Raw genomic sequence first — 21,188 nt, 5'->3', positions numbered from 1 at the left:
AGAAAGAAAGAAAGAAAGAAAGAAAGAGAAAGAAAGAAAGAAAGAAAAAAAGAAAGAAAGAAAGAAAGAAAGAAAGGAAGAAAGAAAGAAAAAAGAAAAGAAAGAAAGAAGGGAAGGAAGGGAAGGAGGGAAGGAAGGGAAGGAGGGAGGGAGGGAGGAAGGAAGGAAGGAAGGAAGGAAGGAAGGAAGGAAGGAAGGAAGGAAGGAAGGAAGGAAGGGACTAACTTAAGGGCTGGGACTACATCTTTCTTACATTATATGTGTTCCCGCAGCTCCTAGTGAAGTCTTGGAAGTTCAATAGGCACTTAAGTGCATGTTTGTGTGATGAATAAATATGCAGAACATTTGCGCACTGTGACAGAATAAAAAGAAACTAGGAAAAACGTGACGCAGAAGAGAGAAGGCACTTCTAATCTTACTTCCAACCTAGTACATCTGAAGTGAACTCTTTGATTTTAAAAAGTAATTTTAAGGCTAGCATAAACCAGAGGGTCAGAGAAGGAGAGAAAGCAGCACGTGTTGCCCGAGTTTGGAATTGCTTAAGGCGGTCTGACAAATGGGATTTTGCTCAGTTTCCTCCAGGGTAATCCACCCTAGGCCAGGCATTTTTAAAGATTAGATTTTGAAATCAAGGTTTGCACCTGGGAATGTACTGAGGCAGGAGAGCATATCCCTTCTCTCCACTGTTCTAGTGCATAAGGGTGAGAATTTTCGAATGAGATACGAAAGCAAAGGCAACAAACCCTGCAGGATAATAGTCTCTGAGGACCTTAATAACAGCCATTTTTAAAGCACAGCCTGTGGACTCCTAAATCCATAGCCGCTCGTTTAAGATGCATTGCGATGCAGTGGACCCGAAAACACACTCCTTATCTACCTAGAGTAACCAGGCTCCAAGCCAAACGGCAGTCCTCAAATTAACTCTTGTTTCTCTTGGGATGACAACTCTGCTGCTTTTAAAAAGGATTGCAATGGCCACATATAGAATAGGGGAAAAGAGTCACGCCCTCTGTGAGTCTGTACCCAACTGCATTTCCTGAGTGAATTAGGAATGTCTGCTGGTTAGATTAGAGTCCTTATAAGGTCAAGATTGTAGGTCCAATTCCTTTATATGGGTGCTTCTCAAAAAAATCCATTAGGAAGGATAATTCTGTTTTGTTTTGCTAGTTGTAATGTTCAATCCATACCAGACTGATACTTTTGTAACATGCAATAAAAATGAATTACTTTTAAAACTACAAAAACCAGACACAAAATGCAACCCTGTGCTTTTTATTTTTAGATTGCTGTAAACATTTCTAAAGATTTACTCTTGATTTCTGTTCTCATAATGGAATATGTGTGTGTGTGTGTTGTGTGTGTGTGTGTGTGTGCTCCCAAACCTCAAGTATTTAGAGCACATGTTTTGCAAGTCATTTTGCAGAGCCAAGCTAAGGGAGTTTTACTTTTGCATGTGTATTTTTGTTTGTTGAATTTCTTTAAAGCATCAACACCTTTTCAGGATAACTATGTTGGATAAATTCATTTAAAGAGTTTTATACATACTGCTTCCTTCTTAAATAGAGTTTGCTGAACATAAACCTGCTTTTTCTGATGAATTTAGGATCTTCATTACTAACAGTAATGATTTTGCTTCACATGCAAGCAAGGTGATGCCTTCAAGGGCTGGTAGGTAGGGCTGTAAGAGGCCACACTGTGTAACCCGGGTCACCTCTGTGTGCTCGCGGCTCCTTCTACACCTTTCTGGTTCTCTGTCAGGTGTCACTCCTTGCCACGTGCAGTGTAGCCCTGACAGATACCTTCTCTCCTGTTCTGGATCTTCTGTATCTGACCTTTTAAATTCTTGGAAATCAGATCGCCATTCTTTTTTTTTTTTTTTTTTTTTCTATCAAGTGTATTTGATTTAGGGGAAAGTTATCAGTAAAAAGGAACTAATGGCCTTATTATCCGCCTACTAATTGCTTTCAGAAAAAATTAGAGATTATGTGTCTGTAATGAATTTTATAGGGAGATGTAGTCACTTATGTTCGTTCTTCCTGCATCTTTCTGTCAGTTTTCTTGCTGACCTCTCGGTTGTATTCAAGATAGGGAGGTCATCTCACTGATATGAGGAATTCTTAATCGCAGGAAACAAACTGAGGGCTACTGGAGTGGGGGGTGGGGTGGGAGGGATGGGGTGACTGGGTGATAGACACTGGGGAGGGTATGTGCTCTGGTAAGCGCTGTGAAGTGTGCGAGACTGTTGAATCTCAGATCTGTACCTCTGAAACAAATAATGCAATATATGTTAAGAAAAAAAAGAAGAAGGTAGCAGGAGGGGAAGAATGAAGCAGGGGAAATCGGAGGGGTAGATGAACCATGAGAGACGATGGACTCTGAAAAACAAACTGAGGGTTCTGGGGGGGAGGGGGGTGGGAGGACGGGTTGGCCTGGTGGTGGGTATTGAGGAGGGCACGTTCTGCATGGAGCACTGGGTGTTATGCACAAACAATGAATCATGGAACACTACATCTAAAACTAATGATGTAATGTATGGGGATTAACATAAGAATAAAAAAAAACGTCAAAAAAAAAAAGATAGGGAGGTCATCATTTGCTGGGTTCTTTTTTAGAGACAAATAATTCCATGTACGTAGGAAAGAAAATACTTGGATACTGTTACCCAGGATGTTTGGAAATAGTCTCATAACCATTTGCTTGGGTAATAAAAAGAAGGGTGTCGCCCTGACTCTTGACATCTCTCTTCTTTATTTTGCTTCTAGTAAAACTTTTATAACTTTTCATATTCTTCCCCAGTTGTCTTATTACTTAGGGATCCCAAGGATCATTCTACTTGTTGAATGAGATAGTACAGATGTAATATTCCATGATCTTGTGTTTGTCCTACTTTTCCTTGTAAATTTTTATTGTCAGTGACTTCCTGAAAGGTCTTTGCCCCGCTTAGTTTAAGGACCTCAACTACATTCCATCTGTTGCTTCCTAACACACATCATGTGTTCCAATCAGGCTGTGAGGTTCATTGTCCCTGCTCATAAACCACACTCACTTCCACCTTCTGCCATTCTTACATCCTTTTTCCCAGTGGGAACGTCCTCTTCCCTCTCCCTCTCTTGGTCTTATCCATCCTTCAAGGCTCGGGTGAAGTCGCATGAGTTCATGAAGTCTATCACTTGATTTCCACCCTGATTCTCTTAGAAGAGCAACCCTTATATTAGCTATTACTTATTAAAGGCCTCTTGTGTTCTGGACACTGTTCAGAGTATTTTATAGAAATCGTTCCATGTAATATTCACAACAACCCAGCAGGGAGGTATTACTACTTAATATTTAGTGAAGCCAAAGAGATTAAAGAGTTTTCAAACTTATGCAGCTAACAAGGGAAAGAGAAGGGACAGACTCAAACCATGTCTACTTGATGGCACTTCGCCACTGCTTTTCCCTGGAGGCTGAGAAAGGGCACTTAGGACAGGAGGAGGCTAGACTCTTGGACAAGAAGGAGGTGTGAGATTTGAAAAAGCTCTCCAGGAAACAGGATTCTCCCTATTCCTAAAACCACTGCGCTGTGGACATACCACTTGCCAGATGGCTGAACTTGACATCACCTTGGAGATTTGCTCTCCAAGTGCACAGAATTTGAGGCTCTATGGTTCTTTGAGGGGGGGAGGGCAATAAATTATGTTTTTTATTGGCACCCATTTTCTCAATTTATGTTATCTCTTGTTGTATTGGGTATGTCTCTGTCCTTTGCTTCAGATCTGTTTAACAGTCTCCATGTTATTAAGACCATACAAAGACTCTCGGGAGTATGGAAAACATTACTCTGCATTGTCTGATGGCAGTGCTAGATTTGCTGAAACTGAGGCAGGAGTATGAGTAACAGGAAAAATTAATTGGGAAAATTTTTATTTTTTTTTAAGATTGTATTTATTCATTTGAGACAGAGAGATAAAGAGAGAGAGAGAGAGAGAGAGAGCATGGGCAGGGGGAGAGACAGAGGGAGAGGGAGAAGCAGACTCCCCACTGAACAGGGAGCCTGACACAGGGCTTGATCCCAGGACCTGGAGATCATGACCTGAGCTGAAGGCAGACTCTTAACCATCTGAGCCACCCAGATGCCCCCACTGGGAAAATTTTAAATGAATAGGAAAAAAAACCCCTCAAAGGTGACATAGCCTAGAGATTAAGAGGAACAGTCCCTGGAGTTCCAACAGCCTGAGTTTGAAATTTGGCCACATGGTTTATTAGCTGTGTGACCTTGGGCACTTTTAGTTAAACTTCTCTGAAATTTCATTTTTGTATATGTAAAAGGCAAATACTTCTCGTGCCTACCCCAGTACTGAGAGGCCTCAGTGAGCGCACGTACAGCCAGTGCTCTGACCAGCATCTGGTGCAGAGTAAGTCTCATACATGTTGTCGCTGCCACTGCGCCTGTTTCTGTGGTTATGTAACAAATACCTTTTTTTCCACTGCTCATTTGTTATTGTTCTTTTTAAAGAATACGATCACAAAAAGAAGAGAACAATTAGACACGCTGCCTTGGACGTAACGACTCAGGCTTTGAGGGATCTTTTCTAGTTAAGTCAAAAGTGAAATAAAGCTACTTAAAAATGCCCGCCAGGGTTACTTTTTGTCCAGGTGGGCTATCCTCTGAGAATTCTCTCTACCCCCCACCCCTCCTGCTTTTCTGTGGCCCCTGAATCAAAGGTTCATCTTAAGCTAAATGCCATCATGGTAGTTTTATGCATGTGAGTGTGTCCCTTCCTCCCGGTCCTGTCAATGTCTCCTCCCACCTAGGACTCAGGCTGCCCACTTGTATTGAGAAATCTCCACTACAGTATGGCAGCCTCCCGGGGGAAAAAAAAAAAAAAAGCCTTATGTTCCTCACCGATACTCACCTCCATTTTAGAGCAGGCTACCTGTGTCCCAAAGCTTGACAGATTCCCTGCCATCCCCAAAGAACACGGGCGAGCTACATTGATACTGATGTGTCAAGTCACTACTTAGTGTAATGTTCACGTGGCTCTCGTAGACAAAGGAACACATTGCTGAAGGGAGAACTTCTGTTCTGGCAGCAAGGATATTTTGGAGTAAGGAGACCTTAAAAACTTCTGGGTTTTGCTCACAGCTGGTCCCAGATGCCCAACTGTCAAATAAGAAGTGAAAAGGGTAGTCAGGAGTCCATTTTTCATTCAGAATAAATCAATCCGTGTGGGTCAGTTTCTGATCAAAATCAGTAATGCCAACTTTCCGGTGCTTTCCCCTCAATAGTAGTCCCCCCCCCCCGCCCTTGTCAGGAGTAGCCTTGTTCAGCTTCAGCAACTACTGTCTCTTACAACCAGTGCTCACAGCAAATGGGGTAGTGGGAACAGCCCAAGATCTTCTAGAGTCAAAAGAACTCAAATTCTAATGCTTACAAGATAGGTGACTTTAGGCGAGTCAGTTAAACATCTCTCCACCTCAGTGCTCTCATATGAAAAACAGAGAAAACATGTACTTCATGGTGCCAGGACAAAGAATAAAGATCTACATTTGTGTTTTGTACCTTTTACCATTCATGTGTCATTTGTTGCCATCACCCAGCACCATGACCCAGAGAAGGAGTACCGAGCTATGAGTTACCTTACTGCCAATGCCAACACTTGACTTCAGCCACTCTGAACTTCCAAGGGGGCAGGTGGGAGTTTTTATCTCAACATCTATGAGGTGTGGCAGGACATTCTCATCAATATTTAGTTGGTAATATGAATAAATTAAATAAAAAGCACACACTAGATTTTAGGAAACGTAAAGACAGAGCTGTCTCTTGCGTGCTTCTCATTTTCCCCCAGTACTGAGACTAGACAAATAGTGCTCAATAAATACTGGTTTATCAATTTTACGTTTATTTCTTTGTTGATGATACAACAAAGATGTTTCTGTGTGATATAATGGAAATTGCAAAGATTAAAATTAGCAAATTAATGAATCAACTTCCTAACTATGCTTGGGAAGACCTCTCATTTTTTCAAGAAGGTGTTGATGATTTCATGATATACATGATCTTGAGGAACTATTGATTGAGCTCAATGCAGGATATAAAAATTCAAGTTAACTCTCATTTTTATCCATGTTAATGAATAAAGCTGGTGGAATTAGTCAGAATATATCTTATTTTCTTGTACAACTACAGGTTTGGTTTCAATCTAAGTGTGTCCTCTGAGGCAAAGTTTTCAATCAAGTATAACAAAGAAGAAAAGTAAAGTAAAAAGAGAAAAGTGGGGGAATTATGTGGCTAACTTGGATCTGTTTGCTTTGGAGTCCTGATTTATTTAGATAAATTAACCTCACTTTTCTCTTTTCCTGAAGAAGTGGCAAATTCAGGAGGGCAGGTTTTGCCATGTAGGTACACACACATAGAAGAGACGTATGTTTGTTTGATCAGACTCTGTTCTGCAAGAAGCCCAAAACCAGTTTTCCACCACATGAGCTAGTTTCAAAATCAGGCTATTTCCTTCCAGAAGGAGCCTGTTTGTGACAGGATAGAGATAGAAGCTGCTTGGTCTGTTGGAGTATTTCGCTTCTTTCAACGTTGGATGTCCTTCGATCCATATTCTCCCTCATGACTTCCCATCACAGAGAATGGGACGGAGTTCTCTTTAGGGTCTATCCGTGATACTTTGGCTGCCAAAAAGAGTGACAGGAGACATTCATCATTCATCTACCTGACTTGTGCGACATTCCGAGTCTAAGAGTCAGTGACTGAAATCGCAGGCCAGTTCTTCAGAACTGCTAACATGTTACTGCTGCCACTGCCCCCTTACCTCAGAAGAGTAATTTAATTCCATTTCAGAAAGAGGGAGCGGGAAAAAAAGAGTTCCTAGTTATACAAATCAATCCAATTGTTCAGAGCTTCAGAATGAATTTTTCAACTTGTTGAACAGAAGCATACAAATCTCTAAAAGCAAGTCAGATAATGTACAAAGCCTCCATTCATTGTGTAGGCAGAAAGGAATTCTGGTCCCCGGCAGCTCTCTAAGGAATGTTCCTTTGGCTTTGACTGTTCTGTTGGGAACAAGGAGGGAAACACATATATAAAATGAATTTATAATGTCTCTGGCTTATAATGGCAAAATGATAAGAAAAGTTGGCTGTTTAATATAAACTGTCAGTTGCATATTCCAGGCCTCCTCTCTTTGAGGTCCCTCCCACACCCACGGGCCCGGCCACCGTTTAGTGAGGAGTACAAAGTGGCTGTTTATTATTATTGACTGGTGAGGACTGTGCTCTGAAATTTATTCTGTCAACAGAATGTAAGCAAAGTTGGCATTTTAAAGCAGGGCTCTTGCAGTCGCTGGTTTTTCTCAGGATTGCTATGCAACAGGATCAGTGCTGTAGTCCCCGGTTCAAGCTGAAAATGTTACACAGGAAGACATACCATGTAAAGGTCAGATTCTTCTACTGTGATAATTTTCTTGATCTGTGTATATACAAATGAGGTTGAATGTGTAATCGCTTATCATAACTCTTATCAAGGTCCTGTGCACTTTCTACCTGTCAAGCCTAAAAATACTACGGTATTTTAAATGCAAAATCTTACTAATAAATGTATGATGCTGTAATAAATGTGTGATGCTATGATGCCAAGGTGAACTTAATGTGTATTGTCAAGAAGATGCTCTCCTACGATAGAATCCCATTAGTATGCTGGAGCTGTGGACTGAGCACAACCTTGTTTACTGGTCTCTCCATGCTTTTATGGTCCAAATCAACTCTACAGATTACTTAGGTGCATGGAAAATATGACTTAACCCATAGTGTAATGAAATTATTGGCCCTGGGGTGTACTTCATCACGGAATTTTATTTCATATCACTTCCAGAAAATATCATCTTTCATCTGTGGATCAGTCCATGTAACTTACAAAATTTGTAAAGTTGCAGATGCATCATGTTCCAATTCATATTCTAAAGGAGGGTTATTAGACCTAATAAGATGTCCACTGCCAATCTATGTAATAACATGAAGAGATAATGCCCCAAGAAGAGTGAGTTGGAGGTGCATCTTCTTGTTAGTTGGCCCAATTGAAATGTCTTTTGAACGAGCAGTTTATTTTTTACAGTTCTCCAGACTCACAGTTAGCTAGTCTCTCTTGTTTGGTAAATCCGCCCGTGTTCTTCTTCCTGCTGTCTCGTAGGACCTCCAAGGAGAAATTGAAGCTCACACAGATATGTATCACAACCTGGATGAAAATGGCCAAAAAGTCCTGAGATCCCTGGAAGGTTCTGATGACGCAGCCCTGTTGCAAAGACGTTTGGACAACATGAACTTCAAGTGGAGTGAGCTTCGGAAAAAGTCTCTCAACATTAGGTAGGAAAAGATCGGGGGCAAAAAAGCCAGAAATGAATTAAAATGGGAAGAGTTCCTTCCCTTTCCTAGCTCGAGTGGCTAATATCTCATATGTTTATGTAAATCACCCAATTTTGGAATGATTCATTTTATTTTGAATAAATGAATCATTCATTTGCTTGGTATGGAGATGATACTTGAGGGTTCAGATTAGATTAAAATGGCGATGTTTTATAACCATGGGAGAGATGCATATTAAGACATTAGAGTGAATTTAAATGAGGAACACAGCTATCCTAATTTGATAGAGTTCTCTCTTGGCTTACCACAGGATTATACAAAAAGTGATAAAATTAACGTATGTTTATCATGGAATTCTTTCTTTGGCATTACTCTAAATGCATAACAGAGGACATTCCTTAAATACCCTAACGCCTTGTAATTAACACTTTCGAGGAGACCTCTCCATAGCGCCTGCCGCTAGGGAGAGATTATAGAAACTTCTGGTCTTTAGCTCCCTCTCAGTTTTGTCAGGGTGTCCTCTGGAGACTAAGTGTTCTGTTGTTCTCTACTCTCCTCTCTTGTATCGTTGCCCCTTTCTTTGTATCACCTTTCTCCTGAGAAGCTAATGGATGCAGCTCAGCATTGTTGTAAGGAGCACAGAGTGAAGCTCTTGCTGTACCCCTTGCGAGATGGTTCAGTGGAGGGGCAAAGAGCAGGGATGGTTAAGTGAAATGCCCGGTGTCACGTAAATGACATGGGAAGTACAGGGAGTGGAAGTCAGGTCTCCTGCTTTCTGATCAGTTGCTTGTCCTAATTCACATGTCTTTATAAAAATGTGTTGTGCTTTCCTTTGTGTCTAGAAGAGAGGTCGGAGTGGAGGGTGGTAGAAGAGGGCGAATGGGCATCGCAGTGGTTATGAGGGAGCGCGCTAAACCCTGGGAGGAGGTACTACCTTTAGGTCATAAGATTACAGAATGGAGATTTCTTTTTCTTCTTTACAGTTCTTCTAAATTGGCCAGACTTTTGACATACAGCATATTTACTTCAGTAATGAGGGAAAATGTCACTGAAATTTTGTAATTCAAAAGCACTCTTGTAAAAACCTGTACTTAATGTGAAATAATAAGAATGATAGCAACTAACGCACAGCATATCACATATCCTTACATGCCCTGGGCACTTTATATTTCTTGACCCATTTCATGCTCTCAGCAGCCCTACATGATAGGCTCTGTTATTATTCTGTCTTTATATTTAAAGAAAGTGAGGTACAGAGGGGCTAAATAATTTTCCTAAGGTCATTTAGTTAGTAAGTGGCAGAACCGAGATTGAATACAGGGAGTCCGGCTCCAGGGTCTAGGCTTTTAACCATATTATCCTGTAGAGTATAAAGCAGAAAGGAAAAGGTAAGACTCACCTAACTTTGACATATAAATACATACTAAGTGAAAGGATGGCAGAGAGACAGATATTTCTAAGAGTAGGAAAGGATTTTTTTTTTTTTTACCTATAAGGTTTTCCTCTCAAGTTTGCACCCCAGCTTCCAAGACGTTCATTTTTATCTCCGTGTTTGGTCCATGACATTTGTACCAATGTGTTGAGGATGCATTGGGGACAACAATGGGCAGTGGCATTTTCAAAGGCAGCGAGACTCCATTCGCTTCCCATGGCTTAAACTCGAAGAGAGGTCAGTATGCATAATGACAAAAGGCCACTTTCATAACCTCTGTCGTTAAAAAGGAATGAGACGTGTGAAATGGGAAAGATATTGGCGGATAAAGTAAAAGAGAAGAAAGTTATTCTTTTTTGCAGGGAAGAAAAAAGAAAGGTGCTCTAACTGTTCTGCACATCACTCAGTGCCTTTCCTCTCCTTCATGTGAACTTGATGAAATGAAAGGAGAATCGAAAGCGGCAAACAGCGTGTCAGCCAAAATATGGGCTCTTCCTTCTCAGCAGTTTCCCATATGCTAGCCCCTGCAGTTTAATTCTTGCTGTCGTTAATCAAGTAGAAAACAGTTACCTTGGCTTATCTAAGGTGCTGCAAATTCCGGGATTTAAATATTCTGATCAACAGTTTCAGCTTCTAACTAGATCTCTCTCATAATACCCTTTGTGTTATAAGCACTCACTTACCAAAAAAACAAAAGAAAAGAAAACAAAGAAATAATTCTTCACATCAGAGTGCTTCAGTCTCTTTCCTGACACGTTGTTGAAATAAGGATATCTGTCAGTCTGGACTGAATGGCAGGCTTCAGCTGAAAGCAGCCCAGTACAGGCAGCGATTTGTGATGGTGATGAGGCAGGAGAGCCGGACCCCGGAAGCGTTAGACACAGAACCATTCATGACGCTTAGAAGCTGGCTCTGTGAGTCCGGTCAGTTTCTCCATCAGCCTTATTTTATAGTGAAAAGTCACCACAACCAAAAACTAGCTGCAAAGATAGCCCAGAGAAACAGCCCTGTGTTTGCCCAGGCTATTACACATCATCCTACAAAGGATGCCAGTTGTTTTGTTGTCTTAAAAGGGATTCTGAAGCCATTTTTCTACTTCAAAGTATAGAAACATCAGTACTTAATTACACAGGTGTCCATTTTTTTAAGTTTTTATTGAAATTCCAGGTAGTTAATGGGACAGTGTAATATTAGTTTCAGGTGTATTATTTAGTGATTCAACGCTTCCATCCATCACCCGGCGCTCATCAGGACAAGTGCCCTCCTTAATCCCCATCACCTGTTTGGAATCCAAATGATTTTGAAGTATCCCTTTTCATTCTGTTGGCTCATAAGAGGTATCCTTGTGCTTCTAGTTCCAAGTCCATATTATGTCCCTTTCCCTCCATTTATTTTCCTTCTGCCCTATGTCTTTTCTCAGCCTGTGATTATGATTCTTACCTAAGTCTCCATCATGTCGTTTTATATTGATAGATTTGTCTATGTTCCTTTATGCATTGATATCATCCATAACACAGTTACAAAACTATTCTTCCTTGGACCTTTCTAGCTCATTATTCCCTTGCTCAAGAACTTCAGTCTTGTCGGTGACCATATTTTACACATTCGTTCATTTATTCTTTTCATTCCACAAATATTTACTGAGTCTTTACTGTGTACTTGGCACTCTTCTAGGCACTGAGGATACAACTGAACAAACAGGCAAGAGAAAAATCATTGCTCTTATGAAATTGATGTGTAGTTATCAGAATCTAGTGGCCCCTCTACTCTCCACCTGATAAGACCCTGATAATCCCTTCTCTTTCCTGTTCTTCCTCTGCCTCCCAGTTCCTCCCTCGCCGAGCAGCAATCTAGTCGTTCCCCAGCATGGATTCTCTGAGCCGAGGAGATTCTGCTTTTTAACCCCATTGCTGCTCTCCACCGGTTTTCTCACTCGCCTGTGTGAGTATGTACATTTGCTGGTCCTCACACTTGGAACTCCATCCCTCCTCTCATCCTTCACCTTTTCACCCAAATCCCACACTGAATCTTTTCCTCTCTGACTGTTCCTTCACTTTGAGATCTTCCCTGTACTATTCTCATTTACACTGGATGGCACGTTCCTTTAAGTATTCATGAGTTGTTTCAGAGGGCTGTGCTTGCTGCCTCCAGCTAAATTAGATAAATAAAAAACTCCAAGCTCTACTGTTTCGGGGGAATACTTTGAGAAGGATAGGTATTAACCCTTCTCTAAATATTTGGTAGGAATCACTTGTGTCTGGTCCTAGACTTTTGTCTGTTGGGAGTTTTTTGATGACCGATTCAGTTCCATTGCTAGGAATCGGTCTGTTCACGTTTTCTATTTCTTCTTGATTCAGTCTCAGAGGACTGTATGTTTCTAGGAATTCATTTGTTTCTTCTAGGTTGTCCCATTTGTTGGCATATAATTTGTAATCTTTTATAATCAATCCTTTGTATTTCTGTGATGTCCATAGTAGTTCCTCTTCTATTTCTGATTTTATTCAAGTCCTCCTTTTTTTGTGATCATGGTATCTCTCCAGCCAGGTAAATAGTGACTCCTCCTTCTTTTCGTGCTTGATGAGTCTGACTCAAGGTTTGTGTATTTTGTTTATCCTTTCAAAAAACCAGCTCTTAGTCTCATTGACATTTTGTATTATTTTTAAGTCTCTTATTTCATTTATTTCTACTCTGATCTTTATTATTTCCTACCTTCTACTGACTTTGGGCTTTGTTCTTCTACTTCCTTTAGGAGTAAGATTAAATTATTTATTTGAGCTTGTTCATGCTGCTTGAGGTAGGCCTGTATCGCTATAAACTTCCCTCTTAGAACTGCTTTCGCTGCATCCCAAGGGTCTTGGACCCCTTTGTCTTCATTTTCATTTGCCTTCAGGTATTTCTTGGCTTCCTCTTTGACTTTTTCATAGACCTATTGGTTGTTTAGTAGCACGTTGCTTAGCCTGCACATGTTTGTGTTTCTTGCAGTTGTTTTCTTGTGATTGATTTCTAGTTTCATCCTGTTGTGGTCAGAAAAAATGTTTGATACAATTTCAGTCTTCTGAAATTTTTTGAAACTTGTTTTGTGGGTTATCACATGATCTGTCCTGGAGAGTGTTCCATGTGCACTTGAAAAGAATGTGTATTCTGCTGTTTTGGGGTAGAATGTTCTGTATGTATCTTTTAAGGCCATCTGGTCTAATGTGTCATTCAAAGCCACCGTTTCCTTATTGACTTTCTGTCTGGCTAATCTATCCAAGCTCTAAATGAGTCAGTGAGGTAGAGTAGAAGGAGTCCTGGACCAGTATTTGGGCGACCTACTTTCTCTTCTGACTCTGTTATTAACTGCCTAGCATAGGATCTTGAGCACATCGCTTAACTGCTTCAGACTACAATATTCTCCCTGACTGAAATGATGAGATTTGACCAGAGACACAGGCGGTCTCTTCAATTTCCCTAGCAAGTCTACCAACCTATTGTTTTTAATTCTGCAGTTACTTTTTATGAATCTAGGCAAATTATTGAAATTTTCTACATTGGTTTCCTGATATTGGAATGGCACTGATTAAGTTCAAAGATATGGTGTAAGAAAAAGTAAATAAGATGTCTTGGAGAGAAAAGAATCCTTTAATTGAAATTGTATAGTACCATCTCATAATTTAGTTCAAGGAAAGTATATGCCATCTGTTCCACATGCATTATCACATCGCATTGTGTCGAAGAGGTAGAAGGAGAAGTAAATACTCAGTGAGAGTTGAGTGCCACCGAACAAAACAAAACACTAATTGTTTTAGGTGGGAGAAAAATAAAGTAAAAAATTTTTACTTGCATGCATACATACATGCATGTGCACATTCACACACACACACACACAGAGTTATTGATGACATTATCCAACATCAGAATTGCGATCAAAGAAAGTGTTTCTCATTCTAAAATATTCCATTTCCACAATCTTGCATTTTAATTTTGAAAATATTAATAATTTGGGAATCAGCCTAGTGAATTTTTTCCATAAGAAATATGTATGCAGATTTCAATTCAATCTGTCACCAGATTATATTTTCCAGATTATTGTATATACTATTAACTATGAGAAGCACCTGTGTTGTCAACATAATTTCAGCAAAATTTACATTCTGTGAGGTTTTTATACTTTGGAGAAAAACTTGTAAATGTTATATGCCAATACTCACTTTTATGGAATTCTGAATGCTAATTTGAGAGTCAAGAATACCAACATGATATAGTCCACAACAGCAATAAAACTCTTAGAGAGTAATCAGTATTAGAACTTAGAATAGCTAGTAGGAAGGGAAAAATGGGGGGGGCGGAATCAGAGGGGGAGACAAACCATGAAAGACTATGGACTCTGAGAAACAAACTGAGGGTTCTAGAGGGGAGGAGGTGGCGGTTGGGTTAGCCTGGTGATGGGTATTAAGGAGGGCACATACTGAATGGAGCACTGGGTGTTATACGCAAACAATGAATCATGGATCACTACATCAAAAACTAATGATGTAATGTATGGTGATTAACGTAATAAAATAAAATTTAAAAAAAGAAGTTAGAATAGCTTAGAGGTTTTTCTATGATGGGGCATAAACAAAGAGCAAAAGGAGGCACAGTCTTTCTACTTTTGAGGAAGAAAAAATGCAACTTAGACATTGACTATTTCTGACCTCCTTTCTCTTACTCTTGGAATGTTAATTATGTTTGAAAGTTGGAGTTCATGGCCCAGCTGGACCAAAAAAAAAAAAAAGTTTACTTCTCTTTGAGTTTAATTCCCTCTCTTTATTTAAAGCCCCCAAAGCTCCCATTTTATGTCTATGATTCCTTATTACTTCTGCATTCTTACCTTCTCTTTCTATATGCTTAAGTGCTATCTTGTTATACAAGGGTACGCAAGATACACAGGAGGGCATCATTAGTTTTATAAAAGGAGTCACAGTGAAAAAGGAATTCAATGTAACACATTTTGCTTTAAGAATACATGCCTTTCAGAGTAAAGTTTTATTAAGGATTTCAAACTAGGCATCAACCCAATCATACTTGAAATATCTGTGTCTAGAGAACTAATAATCACTTCAGCAGCCCCTATAATTCTTAGCACCCTGACACTGAAGAGTTCCTTAAAGACAAGCATTGTATCCCGACACACCTAGGGGTTCTGCGTTTTACCTCAGCCTTACAAATTGTAAACATTATCTGCTTATTAAAGATCAACGCTTGCCTTGTTAAAAGCTAGTAGCCCCTCAGCTCTTTTCTTTATTAATAAAGATTAATAGAAAATGGATAGGAACTAAGTATGCCCCTTCAAACCTCCGCGTCTATTTTCCATTGAGCAGGTAGGGGTAAATAGAGTTTATTTGCCAATCAGTAGGAAGGCTTTTTGCTCAGGGATCCAAAGCATTTGCTGAAAACCACGAAGGTTGGGGATTTCCTCACATAAGGAAAGTCTGCAGCTTCCATTTCCCATGTCTAACTAAATAGGACAGCTCAAGTTATGTGCCTCGGCCCTGTATTTAAACGTTTGCATCCCAGCTCCCACATATGCAAAACAAGAGGGTTGAACAAAAATCTCATGAGATTCCTTCCAGCCCTAAGGGCCTATGATAAAACCAGGAGGGGGAAAAATGAAAGAGTCATTACAAATAGAAAGAAACATTTTCCCGAGAGACATTCCCAACACAAACATAGGTTAATCATTTAGAAATATTTGGTATAAGATCTTGAAAATCAAAATAGGGCAGCTCCTTCCAACAATTGCATTAGAAATGTGTCTTGAAGACACTTCACAAGCTTAGTGTAGCCAAGGAAAATGTTTTCTGAGCTCTTGGTGTTTTATTACATTTGATCACCTTCAAAATCATGTCCTTGACAAATGCCACCTTTGCTCTGTGGAGACCGACCAGTGATGTTTAGGGCATACAGGAAATACTTCAAGAAATTCTTTCTTAAAGAACGGTCCTGGAGTTCCCCTGCTGAGTTGTGAGGGTTCTTGTTAAAAGTACAGGAAGCCTGGAGGCAGAACCTGGGAGTCTGTACCTAACACAAGCCATTCGCAGGGTTCTTATGCCCCCTGAAGTTTGAGAACCAGGGCTTCAGATTGCATATCTTTGTAAGTGTGGATTTCAATCAGAAGCCATTATCTGACTGCCTTTTTCCTCTCCCACCCTTACCCAGTATCCCTTGTCCTTTGTGAGCCTTTTGCTTCCATTCTTGTCACCACTCTCATGCGTTAGCAAGGAAAAGAAACAGTCATTTGATATGGAGTTAAGGTGATCCGACATTCCTAAATGTTGCCTAACTCCATACTCTAGGTTCGTGAGAGCCTTTTGTCACCTGAGGTCCCGGGTCCTTCTTCTGCTCTTCTATTAACTCTCTGGACTGTCCTGCCTCCCTGGCTCTTAACAATCTCCCTGTCTCCTGCCCTGAACTTGCTCTTAGCTCCTTTAGATCGGAATTCCCTGGGTCTCAGAGCCATGTTTTCCTCTTGGGGACACAAAGGGTTTCATTGACCCGGTAATGATTCGTCAACCCCATTTGATCTAGAGCCAGGGTTGTAGCAGTGCCCTGTGTGAGCAAAGCTGCAGCTGGATGCCTCACCGTGGGCAGCCTGCCTTTCTGCATCTTTATCCTCCTCCAGACCTCTCCACCACAGGGCTATTTTGTTTCCTCCACCAGAGAGAGGGAGGCCAAGCATTAGGCATCTCTACATTCTTCCTTACCTTTTGCTCTCTCTACTCCCAAGGCCTCATGGGGACGTAGCAGCACTCAAAGGTTCTTTATTTAACCCAAGCCTCTTCTCACATGCGCTGCTCATCCACATCTGGACTGTGCCTCTCTGCCTACCTTCCCACACACCCCGCTTGACATCCTCACTCACCCTCGAGGGGACCATGCTGCAAATTTCAGACACCCCAGGGAATCCCTGTAACCAGTAGGCATTACGTGCCATTAAACAGCTAACATCTTGCATAGGGAATTCTCACTGGGGCTTATCATGAAAGAGCGATAAGTGAAAGAGAGAGGAAACAGAAGCAGCCAAGGAGGACCTCTACGCTCTATGCAGTCTGTGCTCTTATATTGAATTTGTGGTATTTATGGTATTTCTGGATTCCTTTATTAGATAATAATGCCTGTAGGGTCTTGAACAGTTTAATTCCTCTGATGGAAATGACTTCCATTTTTTTGGACATAACGTTTGTATTGCTCATAATAGAAAGACAGTTCTGACAATTTGGAATAGAAAGCCGAAGGAATAAATCAGCTCTAAATCTGCCTGTGAGGGCTACACTAGTTGTCATTTCAGAATTTTTTTGTACAGAGTCAAGTGTGTGCACACAAATACACATACATGAACATTTTAGAAAAATAGACTGTAGACATTTTTGGAACCTGTTTTTTCACTTAGCAACTGACAGAGTGATCTCTTCCATATCCCTAAATATTTGCTGATGCCATCACATTGAACAGTGCGTAGGATTCATGGGATTTGAACATTGCATTGTATGAATTCACCATTATATATGTAACTGATTCCCTAGTATGGCATATTTAAGTTGTTTCTACTTGTGTCAATCATAAGTGATGCTATAAATAACATTTTTCTACGTACATCTTTGTATGATTTTCCAGTTACTTCCTTAATATGAATTTTTTGAATTTAAGCTTATGGGTCATCATATTTGCACATTTTAAAGACTTGGAAGTATCATCCTTCAGAAAGAAAACGATCCCTCGGAAAGTTTGGAACAATTTAATTCCAGCGCATAGGCACTATTTGGCGATTCTGTTTGACTAAGACCAGCAGGAGAATCGTATTTGAAATGTCAGGCTAAGTTACCCAACAGCAAAGGGAAGTGTTGTTCTACCTGGGTGCTTTGCACTTCAATCTTCGCAGCACTAGAGACTATATTATATTTATGTTCTAGGCAGCATTAAGTTTTATGAATTAATTAGTAATTGCTGATAATATATAAGTAATGCAGCATAATTCTTGATTTACCTGAGGATAGAGCTTTGCTAACATTCCACGTTTCTTCTTTGTTTTCCGGATGATGACTTATTTGGCTCATTTAGCTTCTCATCCTCAAGTGAAATGTGGATTTTACAGCACAGATCATTCATTTGTATATTCTTAAATGGCTTCTATGGATTAACATGTTCTAAATACACTTGATGGTGAAGCACTCATTCTCCTGCCTAAATTATTCATGTTTGGGGGAAGTTTTCAGGCAAATGTCTGATTTTACTTTTCCACGTGAGTTGTTGTCTCGGTGCATTTTACACAAAGGGAACAAAGCGGAAAATGTTGGGACTCGGTGAAAACAAATCCCAGGTGCACACGAATAAAGAAGGGTGGAGGAAAAGGAGAAGCATATGGGAAGAAGAGCAGAAAGGAACAGATGCCAGATGGAAGGAGTCAATGGAAGAGGCTGCCCAGAGTGCAGAAATGGAAAAGTCAAAATGTGGGGGGAGACCTTTCCATTTCTCAAAGCAAGAAGAATTCCAGTACTAGCATGAGTCACTTGAAAACTGAGTGGTTTATATTAGTCACCGGGAGCCATTTTTTTCTACCAGAAACATTAAGAATCGTTGACTGCAACACTGTGGAAAAGCAATCCATTCCAGTGTATGTTTCATGCCAAAAGTCTCACAATTCTGCATGAGGAAACACACATATGGCTAAACACTGTCTACCCTCAAAACTGCCATCAAAACGCCCCCGCCCCCATTATATGGCTCGCAAGAGCAGACAGCTACAGTTTTACCAAGGACTGCTAGACGGTTCACGATAGGTCTGTCTACTGTGGAACGAACCAAACCAACATACCTTCAGTGGGACTGGTAGACTCATTAATCACCCTTCTAGATATTTTGACCTAGTTTGCTCGTGCTGCTTTTCAGGTCTCATTTGGAAGCCAGTTCTGACCAGTGGAAGCGTCTGCACCTTTCTCTTCAGGAACTTCTGGTATGGCTCCAGCTGAAAGATGATGAGTTAAGCCGGCAGGCACCCATCGGAGGCGACTTTCCAGCAGTTCAGAAGCAGAATGATGTGCACAGGGTAGGACATTTTTACGACTAGTGCCTTGCACAGAGCAAATCTTTTAGTGACGGTTTTGAAATGTGTTTTGATTGAAATTAAGTTGACTAGAAATCTTCACTCTACTAGTCCAGGGGTCATATATAAATAATCCAAGCCATTGTTATTTTATTTTTTTTAAGATTTATTTACTTATTTATTTGACAGAGAGACAGCAAGAGAGTGAACATAAGCAGGGGGAGTGGGAGAGGGAGAAGCAGGCTCCCCGCTGAGCCGGGAGCCTGATGCGGGGCTCCATCCCAGGACCCTGAGATCATGACCAGAGCTGAAGGCAGATGCTTAATGACTGAGCCACCCAGGTGCCCCCAAGCCATTGTTATTTTAAGTGTCAAAAGCATCCGCATTAATAATATCCTCTAAGAAGTCACCCTTCTCTTTTAATGATTTTTAAAGACATTTTATTATGGTAAATATAAAACATACACCAAATCGGACAGAATCCTATAGTAAACAGCCATGTACCCGTCAAGACTTCAACAATTACCAGCTCATGGCCAATCTTACTTCTCCTAGACCTCTACTGGTCCTCTATTATTTTGAAATAAATATCAGGCATGGATCATTTAATTCACAAATAATTGAGAAAGTATCTCAAAAGATAAAGATCCACTTTTTCAAAGTGACCACATGGTTACTATAGCGCTTTTTAAATGTCAATAATTTTATTCTAACAAATATCTCAGCACTTTTAACATACATGTCTTAAATGTTTTAACATTTTTTTTTGTTTAAATAAGAATTGAAATAAGGTTCTCATGTTGCATTTGGTTAATTTGTCTCTTAAATACGTTTTGTAAAGACTTTTATTTTAAAATAATTACAGAGGCACAGTGAGTTGCAAAAATCATATAGTTTCCCTATATGTTTCATCCAGTTTGCTCTAATGATTACATCTTAGGGAACTATCGGACCATAATATATATTGTCATTTCAACAGACGCTGTAAAAAGGTACGGTTACAGCGCAGCTCAATTCAGACTGGCCACATTTCAAGCACATGGTAGTACAATGTGCCTCCTGGCTGCCATATTGAACAGTACAGTTCAACAGGTGTGATCATATTTGGGTTTGACTTTTTTGGTAAGACTGCTTCATAGATGGTTGTGTATTCTTCCATTATCAGGAGGTGTATCATGTCTTGTTTTCTCTTTTGCATGTGTGATTTTGGCAGCTGTTCATGATCAATGACTAGGGGTTGCAATGTGATCATTGCCTATTTCTATCATTTCGTCTTCATTTATTAGCCAGAGTACTTCTGTGAGAAAAAAAAAAAAAATTCATTCATCCCCTATTTGGGGGCCAAGTATACAGTTCGTATATGATAGGCAGGATACTTTCTCAGCCTTCAGATAACAAGTTGTTCACTAGCATCCTCAAACAGTGATCAGTTGTGTGTCTCGCTCTCTCTCTCACTCGCTCTTATATTTCTGTTTTTCTCTATTAGGCTCTGAGTGGGGAAGTCAGAGATTTGGTCTTGCTCACCTCCAAGACCCTAGTACCTAGCAAAGTGTCTGGCATACATTGGATACTGATAAGTGTTTTTGAAATGAGAATAAAAGGCACAAGAACAGAAATCAATAGCAAACCAAAGAAATGACTAACAAACTACAAAAGTTTGATAAAACGGTAACACTTTTATATGTTCAACACTTAAAGAAAGATCTCTGTGGAGACACAGCCAAAGGTGGCATCTTGAAGAGAAGTCAAGGGTTTATATTATTCCAGAGAAGAGGATATAGAAGATTACTCAAAGGGAAGAGAACATGAGGGAAGATCTAGGAGTCTCTGAGAAAAATTGCCGAGGAAACTGACAGTTTCTTCTTTAGCCATTCCCCTTCATAAAATCGGAACATTAAATTAGCTCTGTGGTAAGGTGGAATATAATAGTGACATTTTTTTAATGTTCTAACTTTGAATAAATAGTCAAAACACTCTGGTGTATGTGTAGAAGAGCATTCATTGAGACAGAAGGGCATTTTAAATAGAATGCATTATATGATACAAAGAAATGAGACAGAATTTCTACAAAAGGTGTAATTTTAGTCTAATTCTAGAAACCAAAGATGAATCATTGAACAAGTGCACTGGAAGTCAGGAGAGACTAGTCACATTCCTCCATAAGTTAGATTGTGATTGATACTTTGTTCTTCAGCTGTGAAGATGAGGAATTCGGTCCAAATAATTTTCACAGTCCCTATTAGCCAGCATCTTGTTGTAAATAGTCCCTCAGTATCCCTGGTTTTTGGCTTTTGTTACTTGCTAGCAGTGGTAAAATGTTAGGACTTATTCTCAGTCCTTTTACACAGG

General features: G+C 40.1%; 1 protein-coding gene across 9 annotated transcripts in view; it reads left to right on the top strand.

Moving 5' to 3' along the window:
- The window catches only part of DMD (dystrophin), a 1,717,438-nt gene that overhangs the window by 1,345,391 nt on the left and 350,859 nt on the right, over window positions 1-21,188 (top strand). For all 9 annotated transcript variants that reach the window (XM_035001266.1, XM_035001277.1, XM_035001248.1 and 6 more), the window contains 2 exons: window positions 8,174-8,346; window positions 18,686-18,842. In XM_035001266.1, the coding sequence (XP_034857157.1) occupies window positions 8,174-8,346; window positions 18,686-18,842 (330 nt within the window). The remainder of the gene's footprint in view (window positions 1-8,173; window positions 8,347-18,685; window positions 18,843-21,188) is intronic.

Source organism: Mirounga leonina, unplaced genomic scaffold (assembly GCF_011800145.1).
Source record: "Mirounga leonina isolate KUSES-001 unplaced genomic scaffold, KU_Mleo_1.0 Mir_101595, whole genome shotgun sequence".
Taxonomy (NCBI): domain Eukaryota; kingdom Metazoa; phylum Chordata; class Mammalia; order Carnivora; family Phocidae; genus Mirounga; species Mirounga leonina.
This window is presented reverse-complemented; position numbering and strand designations above follow the sequence as displayed.